General features: G+C 40.8%; 1 protein-coding gene across 7 annotated transcripts in view; it reads left to right on the forward strand.

Annotated features, from left to right (window-relative positions):
• Positions 1–18,366, forward strand: part of RAD51B (RAD51 paralog B) — a 414,790-nt gene that overhangs the window by 244,405 nt on the left and 152,019 nt on the right. For all 7 annotated transcript variants that reach the window (XM_075151892.1, XM_075151891.1, XM_075151888.1 and 4 more), the window contains one exon: positions 6,643–6,761. In XM_075151892.1, the coding sequence (XP_075007993.1) occupies positions 6,643–6,761 (119 nt within the window). The remainder of the gene's footprint in view (positions 1–6,642; positions 6,762–18,366) is intronic.

Consider the following 18,366-nt stretch of genomic DNA (forward strand, 5'->3'; position numbering starts at 1 on the left):
TTTGCTAACTATATTTTGATGACTACACTATTAAAAAAAAAAAAAGGGAAAACTAAATTACACATCATTGATTACTAAACAATTCCAGCTTCCAGCTAAAATATTTTTACTTATTTTTAATTAAAATTTGAAGTAAGCTGGAATAATCTGAGGGGTTTTTTGCACAGATTTAGAACTAAGTGTTTTTTGGGAGTAAAAATGCCAGATTTCCTCTCTTAATAAAAGGAGGAGAATAAGCATTTCAAAAGTTAGAATTTTTGCATGGTTATTTTTGTGGCCAAGTTTGATTTCTTACAGCAGGAACTGGTTTTCCTGCCATATGTCCTAAATAATAAAAGACTGTATGAAGGCTATATTGTGCTCTAGGAAGTAAGTTTTGGTGTTTCTCCTAAGATGAACGAGACTCTGCTGTTGATATGCCTGCATAACCCATTAACTGAAACAGATCTGTACAGTTGGAATGGGGAGCAACATTTGCTTTAGCGTCCGTTCGTACAAATCAGTAATTTGTGTTTGGTAATTACCTAGGTGTACGTATATATGCATTTTGGTCTGTGCTTCGTCTCGAGTGGGTGATATCAAATGGTGGTCTAACTAGCTGTCTACTGCTAGGGCCATGGCTTTAATGTAAAGGACCCATTTTTTTTTCATCCTCACTCATTTTCTCTTAGTTTTGTGAAGGTAGAGTGTATGACAGGAAGAGTTTGGGATGTACCTTGGCTGACCAGTGCAGAGCTGTAGGGTAAAAGAATCAGAGTCCCTTTGGCCTAAAGAAAAGCTGTGGAGAAGGGCTGAAAATGGCAGAAGTCAGCACGTGGGAGTTTGAAGGGCGCTGTGGTTAGCTACTTCACAGATGAGTATGTCCTGGGGTTGTGTTTTATTGTGTGATGGGTTTTTCCACCTTTGGATATTTTTATACTTGTACTTTCTGAGAGGGTGAAGATGGAAAAATAGATTGGGGATTAAGGGTTTTCTTTTCTCTTTTCTTTTCTTTTCTTTTCTTTTCTTTTCTTTTCTTTTCTTTTCTTTTCTTTTCTTTTCTTTTCTTTTCTTTTCTTTTCTTTTCTTTTCTTTTCTTTTCTTTTCTTTTCTTTTCTTTTCTTTTCTTTTCTTTTCTTTTCTTTTCTTTTCTTTTCTTTTCTTTTCTTTTCTTTTCTTTTCTTTCTTTTCTATTTTTCTCTCCCTTCTGGTGTCATTGTTAGAGATCTGCACCAAAAATACAGACTAAATGCAATGCAGGTGAAAAGCAGTGATCTTTATGAGCTCTGCCAGTGGACCGGAAAGCTGCACAGCCTGACCAAGAGGGAAAGTACTTTCATTCTTATTGCATGGCGTGCTGTTTTTGTTGAGCTCAGTAGTTTAATTCTTTATAAATATTTTCTCTGTACTTTTGGAGAGTTTTTTCCTCCTTTTTGATAAATCAGGCTTTTATCAAGATGATTGGATGTTAAGATTTGAAAGATTTGGGGACTGGTTGCTTCTCTATTTTGTTATTTCACTGCCTGTATTTTGTTATTTCACTGTCGTATTGTGCATCGATCCTTTTTTGCATTTGATGAGAAAAGATTTTTGAATTACCAAATTGATAGAGATTGCAAAGGGGCCCAGTGGTGGGGATGAACCTGCCAGGTAATGACTCTTTCATCTGGAAAGACAAAAATCTATATGAGAACGGGGAAAGGGTGGAATTCATTGCTCTGTGCAGTTATACCAACAAGGAACAGGTTATTTTTTTTAATCAAGAGTATAATCACATTCTGCCTGCAAGGACTCCTTGCATTTAAAAATGTTGGTTTAAGAAGTCTGTTTTATTTGATTCAAGATACTGGTCTAGTTATTCTAATTTTCATAGGATGAGACAGTAATGAAACTGAAGTTCCTTTATGATTAAATCCTCTTCAACCATATTTGCAACAATTGGGACTTGGTCACATGAGGATTTAGTCTTTAAAATGGTACCTCCTTATATGTAGAGGATGAGAAGGTCTTTGAGACCATGTCCGTACTTGTAATTCTCTAGTTGGACATAACGGAATAATCTCAGGATCAATGTTGAACTGAATAGCTTTAATCCTACTGTTTCCTCCAGTGAAAAATGGAAGGTGGAATAAACCCACTTTCCCCATCCTGCCTATATGTGGCATTCATCTCAGTGATAATGAAGGTACTTATGGAAGATTTGTTTTAATTGCATTGATGGGAGGAAACAAACAAAATGAATCTCGCCCTTGTGTATAAATAGGGCCAAGTGTTGTTGCCCAATTCCACCGCCAGCTCCTTCCAGGGCAGTGGAGCCCAGTGTGAGCCTTGTCTTCTGCTTGGAAGCAGCACTGTGGGCCTCAGTTGAAGAATCACCCTTTCTTCTTTGGTTTGTTCTTCCCCTGCTTGTGGAGAGGCATTGACTTTGCATTTGACTCAGACCACAAGAAGCTGTATTTTCACTTGTGACAGCTGTTCAGTGAGAGTGAAGCAGCCAGTTCCTCCTTTATGCTTGCGATCCAGAACAGATACAGTCTCTGCTGGTGTCTCTGCCGCTGCCCTGAAGAGCTCGATTTCACAGGAGACAGTAGAACAGGTATCTCGTGCAGTCCTTGGCCTGTCTGCTGATGTGCCCTCTGAAGATCAGTTTAAGGCTAGTTCTTTTTGTGTGAGGAAAGGAGGAGTGTTTACAGGAATTGAAATCACCACTTCATTTTACTTGAGCTGGATCTGAATATATAAAGCAGGGGGCTGTTCAAAGGTCTTCTCCCACCCTTCTAGCATGCACCTTCACCTCCCCATGCTAGGATCCCATCTCTGTGCTTCTGGACACCCACTCCCCTTTCCCACTGCATCCATAATCTGAGATCTGCCACCTTTCTCTCATCTGTCTGTCAGCCCTGTTTTCTTCCTCTCCTAGTCCCTGTGCTCCCTGTATCACCTCTGTCCTGAGCCGAAACCATCATGCCAGCAGTGACTGGAGTGAGAGCTGTGCTCTAAGCAGGCTGGAGGGACGGGAACTGCTGCCTGTCAGCTGAGCTGATTTGCACATCGCTGGCTCTGTGGAAGCATCCACCCCACAGCATGGATAAGCACCTTCATGTCACAGCTGGGAGCTGTTGCTCCATACCACTCTGAAATGGTTCAGGTGGGACAGTTTGGGGACCTCTGAGCAGAGACCAAAGTCCCTTATGAGCCTGCTTTCTTCTTGGGCCAAGCTTGGTCTGATACTCCCATCTGTAAGTATGAAAATATCAGGGTTTGGAAGAACAAGGCAATGCATGCTGAAAAATATCACTCTCTGTTTGAACAGTATTATTTATCCACTTCCTTTGTCCAGTTCATTAATGACTAAGTAGTGGTTGAAATAACAGAAAAGATAAGTCCGAGGTTTTTTTAAGGCCATGTTTGAATATAAATCTGTTTTCTTAACATATCCTCTTTCCTTCTTCTGAGACATTTACTATCTTTTTGTGTTTAGAGCAAAGAGAAGGAATGAAGCATGTGCTGTCACTGCCCTTGAACTTCTTTGCAAAGCTGGCGCTGCTTCCCCCTCGGTTTACTTCACTTCTTGTTGGTTTGCCTCTCTGTCTGCCTAATGCATCAGCTTGCAGGAGGATCCCTTATAAAATGGAAACCTTTCCTGTGAGGCATTCCTTTCCACCCTGTAAAAAGTCTTTGCTGTAGACTTGCTCCAGGCTTACTAACCACTTTGCACCAGAGTCATAAATTTGAATAACTTCACAGAAGAGGATTTGCCTGAAAGTGGGTCACACAAACAGCCCTCTTCAGACAGGGGCTGACACGGTATGGTACAGTAGGCTTTCTCCTGTATAATAAAATAAAATAAATGACAGCAATTAGCTTGCTTGTTCTGCCACAAGCCTTACACCTCTAGCACTTCTGTTCACTCTGGGACAGGTTTTAGGCCTGGAAGGAATGCAGAATTAGGAATTGCTATGGAGTGATATCTCCGTAATATCAGTAGGCTCCAGACATTTAACTGCTTAAATGCCCGGCTCAGGATTGTAACAGCAAGATGTTAGCTTTCTGTTAGCTAATAGCAGAGGCACATAATTTGAAGGAAGTTTGGATGTGAATTTTGTGGCTCTTTTATGCCAACAGTAGCTACTTCTGGAATGTCTGGGCTTTTTGTCTGTAGTCAGAGGTCCCCAAGCAGCAGTGAGTGAATTGCTTCTTGGTGGTGTAGAGCAGTGCTTCCAGCTGCATACAGGGGTGCAGTTACGCCAGCTGTGAGGGGAACACCTCCACACCCACCAGAACTCAGCTGCCTCACTTGAATTTTGTGATTCCTACCTGCTTCTAGCAGGTGGGAAAGAAGGACGACGTTGACTACAGGAGAAACTTGCAGCTTATTCCACATGACAAAGGGAGGATTGCAAAACTTTAAAGCTGTTTCACTGTCTTTTATTCTCCCTTAGCCTGTTTGTACAGTAATGGCATTTTACTTCAGTGGTGTTAGCACAAAAACAGAAGTTTGTAGAATTTAATGAACTTAATTAAGAAACTTGGTTTAAGTCATTTTAAGGGAATGGAATACAGACCTCCCAGCACCCTGCTTTAACACTTGAACCTGTTCTCTCCTCCAGCTGGCAAATTAAATCCAAAACATAGATGAAGAGAAATTATTGTCAGCACATCCACCTTCCCAATAGAGATGGGTTAGACTAATTAACAGAATAGCATTCCTAATACTGAAACTTCCAGTTAAGTGCTCCTGTGATGATTATTCAGGTGGAAGTTTGATGCTTATCAAGATAATACTTTTGAGGAAAGAAAAGCAGCCATCCTTGCTGGATGGCACAACTGTAGCCTGTTTTCAGACTAGAACAGATGTTCTGGAGAAGCAAGTATTGTGCATGTCGCAGTGAGTTCCCGTGACGTCGGAAGTAATTCAGGCAAGTACAGAGTCCAGACTCGTGTCAAACTATTGGCTTGAATCAGGTGCTTCACTCATTTCTTCTGTAGACCTTAAACATTTAAAGACCTAATCCAAATCCAGTTGATGTTAACTGAACGTTGTATTACTTGGAGGGGGAGGTTTGAGGGCTTCAACTGAGGCCTGTAGCGTGCTACAGTCACGCCAGGCCCTTCTCTCCAGCCTGCTGCTCTCCTCTGCCTAATGCAGTCTAACACAGTGTCCTTCTCATTGCTTGCAAGCTACTGGCAGTGATACAAATAATGATTATTACTGCATGCCAACACTTTTGACCTTACCCTTTACGGGATATTTTTCCAAAATAAAAGCTTTAGTGAATGAAGAAATTATGTTTCTGCTCTGAATAGTTGGGGGGAAAAAGTAACAAAACCCACAACCTTGCAAATGTAAAAGCAATGAAAGATTTTAAACCTGAATCTTCCAGAAGCTCTGCTGGGCCATGAGATGACTTTGTCATCTCAGTACAGTATTACTTCCAAAACCTAGCACTTACAGTTTAAGTTTCAACATTAACTATTGCATTACTGATCATTTTGACAGAAACGTAAGGCTGCTCTGAAGTTTGTATTGCAGAGTAAGCGTCTGGTCTAACTTTAATTGACTGAGTTGACAAGGATTTCATGACTGTCCTGGGGAAGCAATTTAGATTGTTGCCTGATAGATGACAGGAAGTTCCCCGACTTTAAGTCTGACTTTCTCTTATTCAACTGCAGGCCAACACTCATAGCTTTTTAACAGTATGGACTGTCTGTCTCAAACAGTTCAATTTTCAACTTGCACATGATCATTTATACCCACATAACAATTGGAATTTTGTTTCTGAATTTCTTTGGTTTGTCTGACTTGCTCTGTTCTTGAAGTGTCATTTGAAGTACAAACAAGTCGCCCATCTATCTGTTCGTCTTACACAGAACTTGTGGTAAGCAAAGATGAAGGTCTTGGGCACCTACCTGCCTGCATATGTGTATATGTTTATGCATGGATCTCTGGTTTCAATACGAGAAAGCTCAGGTGCAATGGCAGTTCAGCAAGCTGGATCATGTGGCATTATTGGAAACACTTCTTTATGTTGTCATTGCTGATTGCAGCAAAGTGCATTTTCCTTCAGGGTTATATAAAGTTCATATGATTTCAGAGACACCAGAATGTTATTTACAGCTAAGGGGCTCCCTTCTTTGCAAATCTTAGAAAATGTGTGGGATGCCTGATGGCATGAAGCAGCATTCTGATTTTTAGATCAGGGTATTGTGGCACCACATTCTGCTCCTTTAGCTTCCCTTTTTGTTATGTCATTATATGCTGTCACTCTGCTGGCCTGCTTCCCTCTCCTCTGCGCCTATAGAAGGCTGGTTTGCTTGGGGATAGTATGTCTAAAGAGGAAAAGGCAAGTGTCCCCCATGCATGATGCACCTCCAGATATTTAGAAAATGTAGCGGTCTCTCCAAGAAGGTAGGTACTACTTTGCAACGTCTCCTTAATTCTTGGCACTTTGTCTAGGTATCAGAGAGTGAGATGGAGAACTCACACTGCAGTTGTATAAATAAATCAGAAAGGTAGGAAATTCATTTGATAGTGCCATCTATTAGGTACCAGTTGTGATTTTCTAGCTTAGGGAATGATCTGAGATGACTAATTAGAGTTTCCATGCTGAACCCTTCTCTGTGGTGCAGTCCTGATGCAGTTTCTTTCATATTTATCTTCAGGAGCTTCTGGAAGTGGGAAGAGGGAATATGGTTGTGTGACAGCAGCCCTTGGCAACACATGGAGTCACAGCGTCAACACCAGGCTCATACTACAATATCATGACTTGCCGACAAGACAGGTGAGAACTTAACAACGAAGAGAATTTAAATAAAGCTACACCAGCAATGCTTGATCAGATGGACTAACTGTGTCCTTCAGCCCCTGTGGTTATGCAGTACGTGTTGAGAACCTGGCACTCTACAGCCAATTGCTTATTTGGGGTGGGGGGCAGTCAGTGTCCTTTGCTTTTCAGGGATGGCCATTCCTCCAGTGCTTCCCTGTGTTAGGGTGGGCTTATCTGAGTCACAGGACCTAGCGTTAGCCTGTTGGCACAGACATACAAGTTCCTTGAGCTTTTAGTGCATTTCCTGTTGTGGAGATGAAGGGTAATCCTTAAAGTGCTTTTCTGTTGGGGCAGGAGTAGGAGGCTAGTCCTTCCATTGCCATGGTTGTTCTGCTGTCATCCTTTCCACTCTGTGCCAAATTTCAGCTGTGACTGTTAGGACAGGGAGCACTCTCTCTTCTGCAGCTACTGTTTGCAAGTGGCAGCTTGCTGCCTGCACCAGCAAGCTTAACTTTGAGCAGTAAGTATGGTACCAATTTTCCAGAAGTACGCCTGCAACAAGGAGAATGCTTACCCCTTTCACTAAGAGACTTCATGCTTTTCAATGAAATATAGTAGCATTTTTGACTGCAATCTTCACCTCTTAATTTAAAAAAACTGTGAAAAACTAGGAGGCAAGACATTTGGGGTTTGATTGAGGGAATAACTTTTTTTTGTTTTTAAAAACATCATAACCCATTATTTCATCTGTCCCTTGGGATATCTGCGGTTATAATCTCTTTTGGCTTTGTCTGTTCTGTTTTTGCATTGATGTAACTCTTTCCAAAGTCTGTGACCCTCAGTCTTAATGTTATTGATTTTCTGCCTGTTAAAATAGAGAGCTGTCAGAAAAATTGCTACGCGAAATTTGTACCATCTTACTCCTAGAGCGTTACTATCCACATGCGTTCGTATTGGTCCTCCTGGTTTTACTGCCACAACACAAGATTTCTTGCTTTGAGGTTGCAGTCTTTAGAGCCAGAGGAGAGGAAGCCATCCTGTTTTATTCTGCTCGTCAGAAGTAAAATTATAATGATGGCACTTCTGTTCCTGCGGGTAGTGGGCACTGAAGCAGCGGTAGTCCTCTGGACTTCCAGGTAGCAGATTAAGTGTGTCAAATGCGGTTAGAAAAGGCATCTTCTGGACTCCCTTCTAAAGACCGTGCACAGTTGTATAGAAACATACTCTTACTGATGCTGCTATTACAAGTTCTCTATGTTCTGCTTCTTATTCTGGTCTGTCATGAGTTCTCCTTTTCTACATGTGTGTGCAAAATACAAAACTGTTCACAAATTTCCTGGATCACTTTGGAGGTACCCGGGAGGTGGAGCTGGCAAAGGGAAAAGGGCAGAAACTGGGCTCTGTGCTACTTCAGGATGCACAAAGTCGGCTAAAAAGGATTACGAACATTCCTCTGGTGGTGGAAAGAGGGAGCAGTTTTCCTAAAGAACATCCAGATATTAAATGTAGTTTTTCCTGATTTTGTTTGAGAAGTAATAGATCGCAAGCGTATGAAATGTTGTTTTCAAACCTTTAAAATTCCATTATAAAAAATATATTATGATCTGCTTAAAAAAAAGTGGAGTTTTACTCTGTTGCTACCTGGGTTTATCAGGTGCACCACCTTGCTTGCATGTGAAGCTATGGGCTCATTCTGTTTTAGTTAAGCAGAAGAACTAAGTCTACAGTGAGGAAAAACAACCTTAAAGTAAATGTTAGTATATATTATTAAAAGCAAAGTAATTTGAAACAGAAGCATGATATAAATAGTAATAGGTCTGTGAAGTCCATGAATGAAATGGGATATGTCCATAAGGGATATGTCCTGTTGCTGATATCTGTGTCCTTTTTTCAGATAAATTTTCTTTTCTTGAAGTCATAGAAATCTTTCAGCTAGACATGCAGTTTCCAGTTAGAGGAAGGCATCTAGAATTACCCTACGTGTAGCAGCACTGTATTGATTAAATTACTATAGTTTTACACACATATGTTCTTTCATAATTGCTTTATACCCACTTTCAGAAATGAATTGTGAATAAAGGTGCCTCAGTTCTTGAGATGACATTTCAGTCATCGTAAGGTGGTTCTGCCAGGAGGTATTGGATATCAGCGCTTTGAAAATCAGCACTTTTTAAGGAAGCTTAACTTGGAGGTCCAAAAATTCCCAAGTCAGTAATCACTTTTACAAATTCTCATATTACTGTATTAAAAAAAAAAAAAAGGAGCCTGTGATTATCTGTGTAGTTTTAAAGAGAAATTCTGCCCCAGGAAATTACTGAAAGCACACAGTTGTTCCAGAGATTTGGGTGAAAAGTAGTGCAAAAACAAGTTTTCCCTGTTTTTCACAATATGTAACCCTGCAGAATAAATACTGTTCAAGGAATAACCTGTGTTTTGTTCTGACTTGCAGAGCGGACACAATTTTTTCTTTCAAAAGCTAGAATTAATTCTTTCTTCAGTCACTTCATCTCCTGAAGAAGCTCTTCCTGGCTCTACTTTCTCTCCTTCTTTCCCTGGGGAGCTGGGGCAGTGGTGACGGTCTGAGGGATCTTCCCTTACATCTGACTTCCATGGTAGTAGAGCCAGCGTGCTAATCCTCGCTGGGAAATCCCACCCATCAAGAGAGAAGGTACCTCTTGAGATGCACTGGGCCATGAGGCCCAAGGGTGTTATTCTTCAGAACGTGAAGTGGTAATGTAATTGCTAAGGAGGATTCACGCAAGCCGTTTTCCAGAACCATATTAGCTTCTGGACAGGCCAGGCCAGGCTTAGTCATGCAGTATTCGTTTCTGGGAAAGCTTGGGGACGTAGTCCCTGTTCCTGAAACTTTGGGGAATGCCAGGGCAGCAGGTGGCAGAACAAGTATGCAACAAACCTAGGGAAATTAAGCATAGAATTGCTACACAGGAATTTTTTTACGTATCAAGTAAAAGATTCCTTCATTTTGTTTGTCCAGCAGACATTTTTTCAGCCAACTATCCCTTTTTCCACCCCACCTTCTGTATGTCTGGTGAACATTAATAAGACAGCAGCCAATTCAGCAAAGTAATGAAATTTCTGGAACATCCTGCCTGCCTTAAAATCAATTAGGTTTGCTTTATTGCTTGGATAGGAACAGATTTCTGAACAAACAGATGAACCTTCCTCTTTTGCCCCCTTCTAGAAGCCAGTGTTCTGGTTTTGGTTTCCTCCAGGACAGAAGTAACGCCACTGGGGGAAGGCAGAAGGAGGTTTCCAGTCTGCATTTAAATTCATTATGCCACCAAAACCCACAAGCATGGACTACAGTGTAGGAGTCTTTTAACTGCTGAGGTGGGACTGAGCTGCACGACTTCCACAGTGGCACGGTGGCCTAAGAGCTTGGGAGAATGCAGGGAAAAGTTAATTGTTTCGCACAAATGGGTTCATGAAGGGAATTTGCTATTATCTTCATGGATACTGATACTTGGTTCTCCCTAAGCACTCTTGTAAGTAGTTAACCGTGACATTTGTTTTCCTGAAATCCATACATAAATGTGCAGACCCTTTGAGTTTGGGCCAAAACCAACGGGGCTGCACTAGAAACTGTCAGACTCCTCAGTTACCCCTATATGTATAATTATCCTTCTTTCCTGAACTGGAGTTAGCAGGCTCCAAGGTTACTGTTTTCATGTGTGCTCAGCTGTCTTTGGGGGACAGCATGGTAGGATTTAATATGTTGACATGCTATATTTAACGTTTTATTCTTGTCTGTTGGAGTCAGGGTGCTGGATTAAGTGAGACACTGGCCAGATCTGATATGGCAACTTCCATGGGCCTGGTTTATTTTATAGTTTTCAGGGGATTTGTGAGACTCATAGTATTGTGTTAATGCCTGTAACGTGTTTTGAAATTCTCAGATGGAAAGTGCACATAGAAGTGTTATTTTATAACAAATCAGTGTTTTCCTGTGATATTTTCAAGAAAAAGCATTTAGAATTGAGGTATGGGCTGGAGCTTTCAAGCCGTGCCAGGTGAGGTGGTGTGCAGCAATTTTCCTGCTTCAGGTAAAGTGTTTCAAATGCATAAGTATATGGTGACTCATTCTTTAAAAAAAAAAAAACAAAACCCCTTCTCTCATTCAGACTAATGCCAGACATAACTTTTGTTGTGTCCTTGGTTACAGACCAGCTGTTTTGTCTTGCTCTGCTTACTATCATATGAATAAGCCCTGAATAAGCATTCCAAAATTGCGATGGTGAAGTAATCATGGTACTCGCTGGCGTGGGGAAGGGCTGGGAGAGAGCTGAGGGGAGTGGGCATGAAGTTTTACATTTATGTGACTTGCTAAGACAGATACGGTTCTTTACCTTAAATTTGTTCTAATTTTAGTGAAGCAGTTCTTTCAAATTGTACAATGTTTGGCTGTAACTCTACCAGTCATTGAGAAAATATATTAAAAATAGAAATAATGTAACTTGTGGCAGTCATGATGGTTTCAGAGCGTAAGTGGGACCAGATTTATCCCTCCCTGTAAAACATTGAAGGTAGTTGTTATGTGGACTCTGTAGCTGTTGGATAGCTGTCCGGTTTTAAAGATAACACCGAGTGAGGTTTTTATCCATAAAAAAGGGAAGCAAATAAACCACAGAAAATAAAACAATTTCAAACAAAGCAAGTAGGCTGTGGAGAAGAAACATACACCAAGTACTGCTATCTGGGGTTGACACTTTCTAAATTTTGCCTTAACAATCTGGAGGATAGCAAGTACAGTAATGAAGTTTGGAAATGGCATCCAACTTTTGTGTGTCAAAACATAATGGAATATTGTAGCCTCATACTATAAAGGGTTCTAATTACTTTGGTGAGATGGTAATATTTGCTGGGGAGAAGAAGAGGCAATGAAATGTAATCAGACAGAACATGTACTGAAATCACTCTGAGATGGAAGGAATAAGGTCTAATACAAATAAAATACAAACAGCATTGGTGTGTTTTCTTCTATTAACTTTGTAGCAGTTATAGCTATCTACTAAAGCAAATGGAGAAGAAAAAAATGCAATGAAAAAAAGATATTTTTGATAGTCTTAAACATAGTTTTAGAGTCAGATGAGGAGGATGGAGATGGCCACTAGTGTTGAGAAATGCAGACAGAAAGCTTTTCACCTACTTCAGTGGGAGCAGAGGAGATGCTAGTTCAGTCTTTGACATGGTGGGGGAAGAAAGAGCCCATAGAGAACTGGGCAGTGAAATCAGTGTTTGGCCAAAGGAGGTGACTGAGGATGTGTGAAGGTTGCCCATTGTTATATGTGAGGCAAGAAGTATTGCTCTTTAAGTTGTCTTCTGCTGAGATAGAATCTGGGGAGACTCAGAAATAGAAGTCCCAGTACCCTGAACATGTACAAAAGAATGTGGGTTTTTAGCAGAATTATTAAGACAAATGAAGTGCCGTTCAGCAGCTGCAATCCATGTCGGGAAAACCTATCTCTGTATGCTACGTGAATCATGTGCATTGCACAGTAATGCAGATTATGTACATAGTACAATACTTTTTTTTTCAAGTGTTTATATGTGAGAAAATCTGCAGATGGCAGTGGATAATGAAGTCCAGTAAGCAGTGATAGAAAAGGGATGTGGCTATTGAGTTGTTTTAAAATGGAAGTGGTGTAAAGTGTGTATCTGTTCTAAGCCATCTTATTATATAATGTGCTTATCGTATGGAAAATCAGCTCTGTGAAAACACAAAGACAGATTTTTTTTTTTTTAATTTTTAAGATAAGAATGATGGTATGGAGTCAGGCAAAGGATAGGAAATTTTGCAGGAAAGTAGATTTTTTTCAGGTGAGATTAATTTTTTATGGTTCTTCATTATGGAGTATGCTGCTTTTGAAGAAATAGCTGTGGAAAGACTGCAGGAGCACATTTGAACTCTGCAAACCTTTCCATTTAAAGAAATGTTTTTTTTTCTAGGATACACAGTTTATTTCAGACACTTCTGTCTCACCTCTGCTATCGTTTGAATATTTTGAATAAAGACACAATGGAAGGTTGTTTTGGCCTCAAATTTCCATGCATGTGTACAAACCACATCCTTTAAAATACATAAATAAGAAACTTACGGGTTTTTTCTGATTAAAAAGGCTCTAGACTGATAACCCTTATGACAGAAATCTTTTGCTTATCCGTAGATCATATACAAGCATAAGCAGCAATATGAACTTGAGTTGCATGTGAACAGGATGAAACTGGACACAATGCACAACTGTAGCATAAACAGATGATTATCGACACAGTATGATACTGACTTAATCCAGCAAAAATGAAAGGATGCCATAAAAATAGAGAATGTTCATTAACAAGTATTTGGAGTCCAAACATCACTAGGTCGGTCACTTTCCTGACTTGTGTGTTTGTTCATGTCTCTTTTTGCAGTAAGCTTCCTTCTTAATGGACTTGTGGGGGATGGTCATACAATATAAACATCACCGTAGCCCTGTCTACGTTAAATGGGACTGGATTTATGGCCCTCTCCTCTTAAAAAGACAGTTTTATATAGAGACAAATCTTTCCATCGTTCTTGAACAAGAACTCATTTACTCAGGTGCTTATATAACACCATTTGTTATCTAAGAATCTAAATAGAAATGAAAGGACCCTAGATAAAATGGAAAAGAACAGACTAAAACCTTTAAATAGTTCATCTTTTTCTCTGTCCTTTTTTTTAATAAGCATTGCAAATTTTCTTAATGAAGTTTATTCTAATGTCAGATTCACAAAATATAGCAGCAGCTGTGCAAACTTCAAGCTCATAGATCTGTAGTTCAAAGCATCCTAAACAGAGAAGTAGGAACATCTCTGAGGCAGGGAGGCAAACTCGGTCATTAAGTTATACTGAGTCTTCCTACCCAGGCTGGTGGCAGAGGTGGGTACTTTCTGGTAGATATCTTTGACTGATAGGCCAGTCAGCTCTCAGAGGAGACTCCTCTTTGGTTGCTGCTAACCTACGCCGGTTATGAGTTAATCATCTCATAGTATGTTGTATTTTCGAATTACTGTGCAAGCATTTGCTGACTGATCTCTGCAATGCCCATGCCGGGTGCTCATAACCAAGGAAACTGAGTCATAAATAAATAACTGGCAAGAGTAAATCCTTTGCAGCTGGGAGCAGAGCTGGAATCTCTTCACTGCCACTTATGTGCTACTAAGCTTGATCTTGCTCAATCTTTACTGCTTCTGTTTCAGGCACTTAGGAATTCTTTGTACCTCCTTGTAATATGTGGTTCCTCAGCTGTGAAGGTACTCCTCCTGCTTACCTCTCCAATTTTCTCTGTAGATTAACTCACCTGCTGAACTGGTTTTAACTGTGATCACTGGCTTCTCTCCTGAATCTCTCTCCTTAGCATGCTGTAAACTTTCCTTCATCAATGTTCGCCATTAATAAAAGGTTAATGAAACTGAGACGGTAGCTTGAGCTTTATGGCAAAACCCTCTCTCTGCTTCCTTGTTTCCAGTTTCTGTTGATACCATAACTGATTTTTCTAAGCCTCAGCTCTAGGAGTCACCTTGCATTCCTTTGTCTTTCCTCTTTGCACACATCAAAACTGTTCCAACTTGCAAGTTCCCAACAAAGCGAGTAGGTAGCACTTAAATTTTTAGACAATTAAAATGCTTGTCCAGACTCTTATCTTCCATATTGGTTAATGCAACATCTTCATTTCTAGTATTATCAACCCCATTTTTCTTTTTTCCTCTTCAAAACATACCACAGAAAATAGAATTGTTACCTTGGTGAAACCTACTTAGTCACAGTGAAATTATTGTTTCAATTTTTACATATTTTCTCAGTTCCATAACTGGGAAAATGGCCTTTTCCCTTGGTCTAATTGATAATTGTGCACCTTCATGCTAATCAGATGCAAATTCTCAGAAATCGGGGCTATGTCTCCTCTTCTTTATTGGGAGCCACTTAAAGGTCAGGATAGGAGGGGTAAGATTACTATAACAAAATCTGTTCTGAATATAAACAGAGAACTTCAGTCTGTGACGCTGTTAATCCAACGCCCTTTACAAACACTGTATTTACAGTTCACAAAAACAGCATAAAAATGGGAGAGAGAAAGAACCAGATATGACTTTCAGGCTCTGGTCTGAATTGTCTGAAGAATGCTTTGTAAGCTTAAGCCCCTTTGCAGAGAGGGAATGAACGCAAATTCCCATCCTGTTTATTCAGAATCACTTTTCTGATTTTGATTGGACTTCAGTGTGAGTTTTCCCCTCAAAACAGAGTGGAATTAACCTAGGGCGGATTCTCTCATGAGTACCTGAAGTGTCATTGCTCCTAACATCAGAGTGGCAATGACCAAAGTTGTTTATCCTTGGAATGCCTTGGCAAATCCCCCTGCCTCCTGTCTTCTACCAGATCCTCTTTTTTTTTCCCCCTCTCTTTTTTTTCTTTTTTTTTTCTTTTTTTTTCCCCCCTTTTTTTTTGTAATTTAAAACAAGCAAACTAAAATGTCTAACTCAAATTTAAGTGTTTATTATTCAGAAAAGTTCTGCTAAGTCTGCCTTGGAACATAGTATACTTAAAGCTTAGAGGCATTCTTAATAGTGAAAAAGATCAGAATATCATTGTGAAGGAACTGGACAACCTTAAGCAGTGAAAATATAGTGGAATATAAGATTGATAATAGAAATAATCTGTAAAATAATATTGGGCATCACAAATGAGTTTCTGCTTTACATGAGGAGCATACAAGCTTGAAGTGAAGCTAATACTGGAGTGGCTTAGTTTACCACAGAAAAACTAATTCAACAGTGTATTGCAATCATGAAAAGGGTCTGCCCTAGAATAGATCAGCCAAGGTATTTTCAAAGGAAAGAGAAAAGTGTTTGTACCATTGTGGAAAGGCACTGACGACATTTCTGGAATACTGTATATGGCCTGGTCATTTGTGTTCAAGCTACTTTCTTCATTCTTCTCTTTCTACTTACTTTCTTCCCAGGTAAGGTCTGTGCTAGATAGAATATATTTCTTGACATAGCAACAAGTTTGAGCTGTCACCGGTAAACAAATAAATCTCAGATAAAGTTTTAAAACCAGACAAACTTCGACTTCAGTGGGCAAAATACATTGCATCTTCTGTGAAAAGGTAGTGATCAGACATGATCCCCATGTTCAGGCATTACAAATTTTATGATGCTCTAAACGTATTAAGGGAGAATCATTCAGGAGTTTGTATATCTAGGATATTGTACTTTGAACTTGAATTTTTGCTTTGTTTTATGAATCTTAACATCATTGAATTGTTCTAGATTGACAACACAGGCGAATGACAGCCAGTGAGTGGTGTTCAAAATCTGCTGTTCAGAAAAGTGCGTTTTCTTCGGTTCAGCCTTATCAGTAGGATAATCCTGAGTAGGATCAATTAATTTAGAGGGGTTTGCTCTACGTAGACTTTTTGATCTTTGATCTCTGTAATTCTTGTCTGTGGTATCAGTGCCCTTAGCTGTGATCTAAAAACAGGCTGAAAAAGAAGAAACCCTCTTAACTGCTTAGAAACTAAATACAGACTACTGACCCACTTTAAAGAATAAAAACAATTTTGACATACCGCTGCCTGAGATGGACTGCACCTTAAAATGGAGGGGTTTTTGATGGTCTCCAATGTTGTGACCTGTTGGGGGCTGCCTGGCTAACTTTATCACGTCTACCCATCATATTGCGTCAAGAAGATAATAAAATATATAATTTTCACAATATTACCTTCCCCTGGACTGATTGTTGTAACTGTTGGAAAAATATGATGGGCGTTTTAGGACATCTGCTCAATCAGGAATGGAAAGGATGTGTCCAGGAGATGGTAGTGTATTATACCCACATTGTGGAAACATTGGAAGATACTTGTGACTAAAAGGTAAAAGGCAAAATAAATAGCTACCTGAGCCATTCTGCTTCCAGCTCTCACGTAGTACTTATGCTATACTTTGATTAAGTAAATTCCTCAATACATGTTGAAGTTCAGTATTTCTGACAGGCTTGTGATTGATGGGTAACTTCAACTTAGACAGATGTACTCTTCGCTGGGTAAAAAACCGGCTGGACGGCCGGGCCCAGAGAGTTGTGGTGAAGGGAGTTAAATCCAGTTGGCAGCCGGTCACGAGCGGTGTTCCCCAGGGCTCAGTTTTGGGGCCGGTCTTGTTCAATATCTTTATCAATGATCTGGATGAGGGGATCGAGTGCTCCCTCAGTAAGTTTGCAGACGACACCAAGTTGGGCGGGAGCGTTGATCTGCTGGAGGGTAGGAAGGTTCTGCAGAGGGACCTGGACAGGTTGGATCGATGGGCCGAGGCCAACTGTATGAGGTTCAACAAGGCCAAGTGCGGGTTCCTGCACTTGGGTCACAACAACCCCAGGCAACGCCACAGGCTTGGGGAAGAGTGGCTGGAAAGCTGCCCGGAGGAAAAGGACCTGGGGGTGCTGGTTGACAGCCGGCTGAACATGAGCCAGCAGTGTGCCCAGGTGGCCAAGAAGGCCAACGGCATCCTGGCCTGTATCAGAAATAGTGTGGCCAGCAGGAGTAGGGAGGTGATCGTGCCCCTGTACTCGGCACTGGTGAGGCCGCACCTCGAATACTGTGTTCAGTTTTGGGCCCCGCACTACAAGAAGGACATGGAGGTGCTGGAGCGTGTCCAGAGGAGGGCAACGAAGCTGGTGAAGGGCCTGGAGCACAAGTCGTATGAGGAGCGGCTGAGGGAACTGGGGTTGTTTAGTCTGGAGAAGAGGAGGCTGAGGGGAGACCTCATCGCGCTCTATGACTACCTGGAAGGAGGTTGTAGCGAGGTGGGTGTTGGTCTCTTCTCCCAAGTAACTAGCGATAGGACGAGAGGAAATGGCCTCAAGTTGCGCCAAGGAAGGTTTAGATTGGACATTAGGAGAAATTTCTTTACTGAAAGAGTGGTCAGACCTTGGAACAGGCTGCCCAGGGAAGTGGTTGGGTCACCAACCCTGGAAGTATTTAAAAGACGTGTAGAGGAGGTGCTTAGGGACATGGTTTAGTGGGCGTGGTGGTGTTGGGTTGACGGTTGGACTCGATGGTCTTAGAGGTCTTTTCCAACCTTAAGGATTCTAGGATTCTATGAACTTTTCAGATACTGGTAGGAAGTAGTGTAAAGTGCCGCTGCGTTAATGAACGGCTTCTTCCTTGAGTATTCATATTGTAGCAACACTAAATTGGAAATAACTAACCAGGTCACTTGTCAATAAATGCCCCTGTCTCATCAAAAAAAGTGACAGAGCTAGGTTGCAATGTAGCGCATGAGGCGCTACTGAGGTTGTTCTCCAATGGAAAGAGCTCATTTGATTTATCTTGGGTTTGCAAGGCCCTTTCACGTTTGCGTCACAGTGATGGTTCATGGTCTCTCTTACCAGTCATTTCCTACAAGTAAGTCCTGAGTCTCTGGCAGAAGTTCTTGCACTAGTCCTGAGTATACAATCAATCTTGGATTTTTCTGCCATTTGACTTAATTTGGCTGTGCAGATGTCTCTGCAATTCAGGGTGTTTACATGCTCCACAGCACTGAACTGGAAGCTATGGAGTTTAGGTTGCAAAGACACCTGAGTTGG

This window comes from Calonectris borealis, chromosome 5 (genome assembly GCF_964195595.1).
Source record: "Calonectris borealis chromosome 5, bCalBor7.hap1.2, whole genome shotgun sequence".
NCBI lineage: Eukaryota > Metazoa > Chordata > Aves > Procellariiformes > Procellariidae > Calonectris > Calonectris borealis.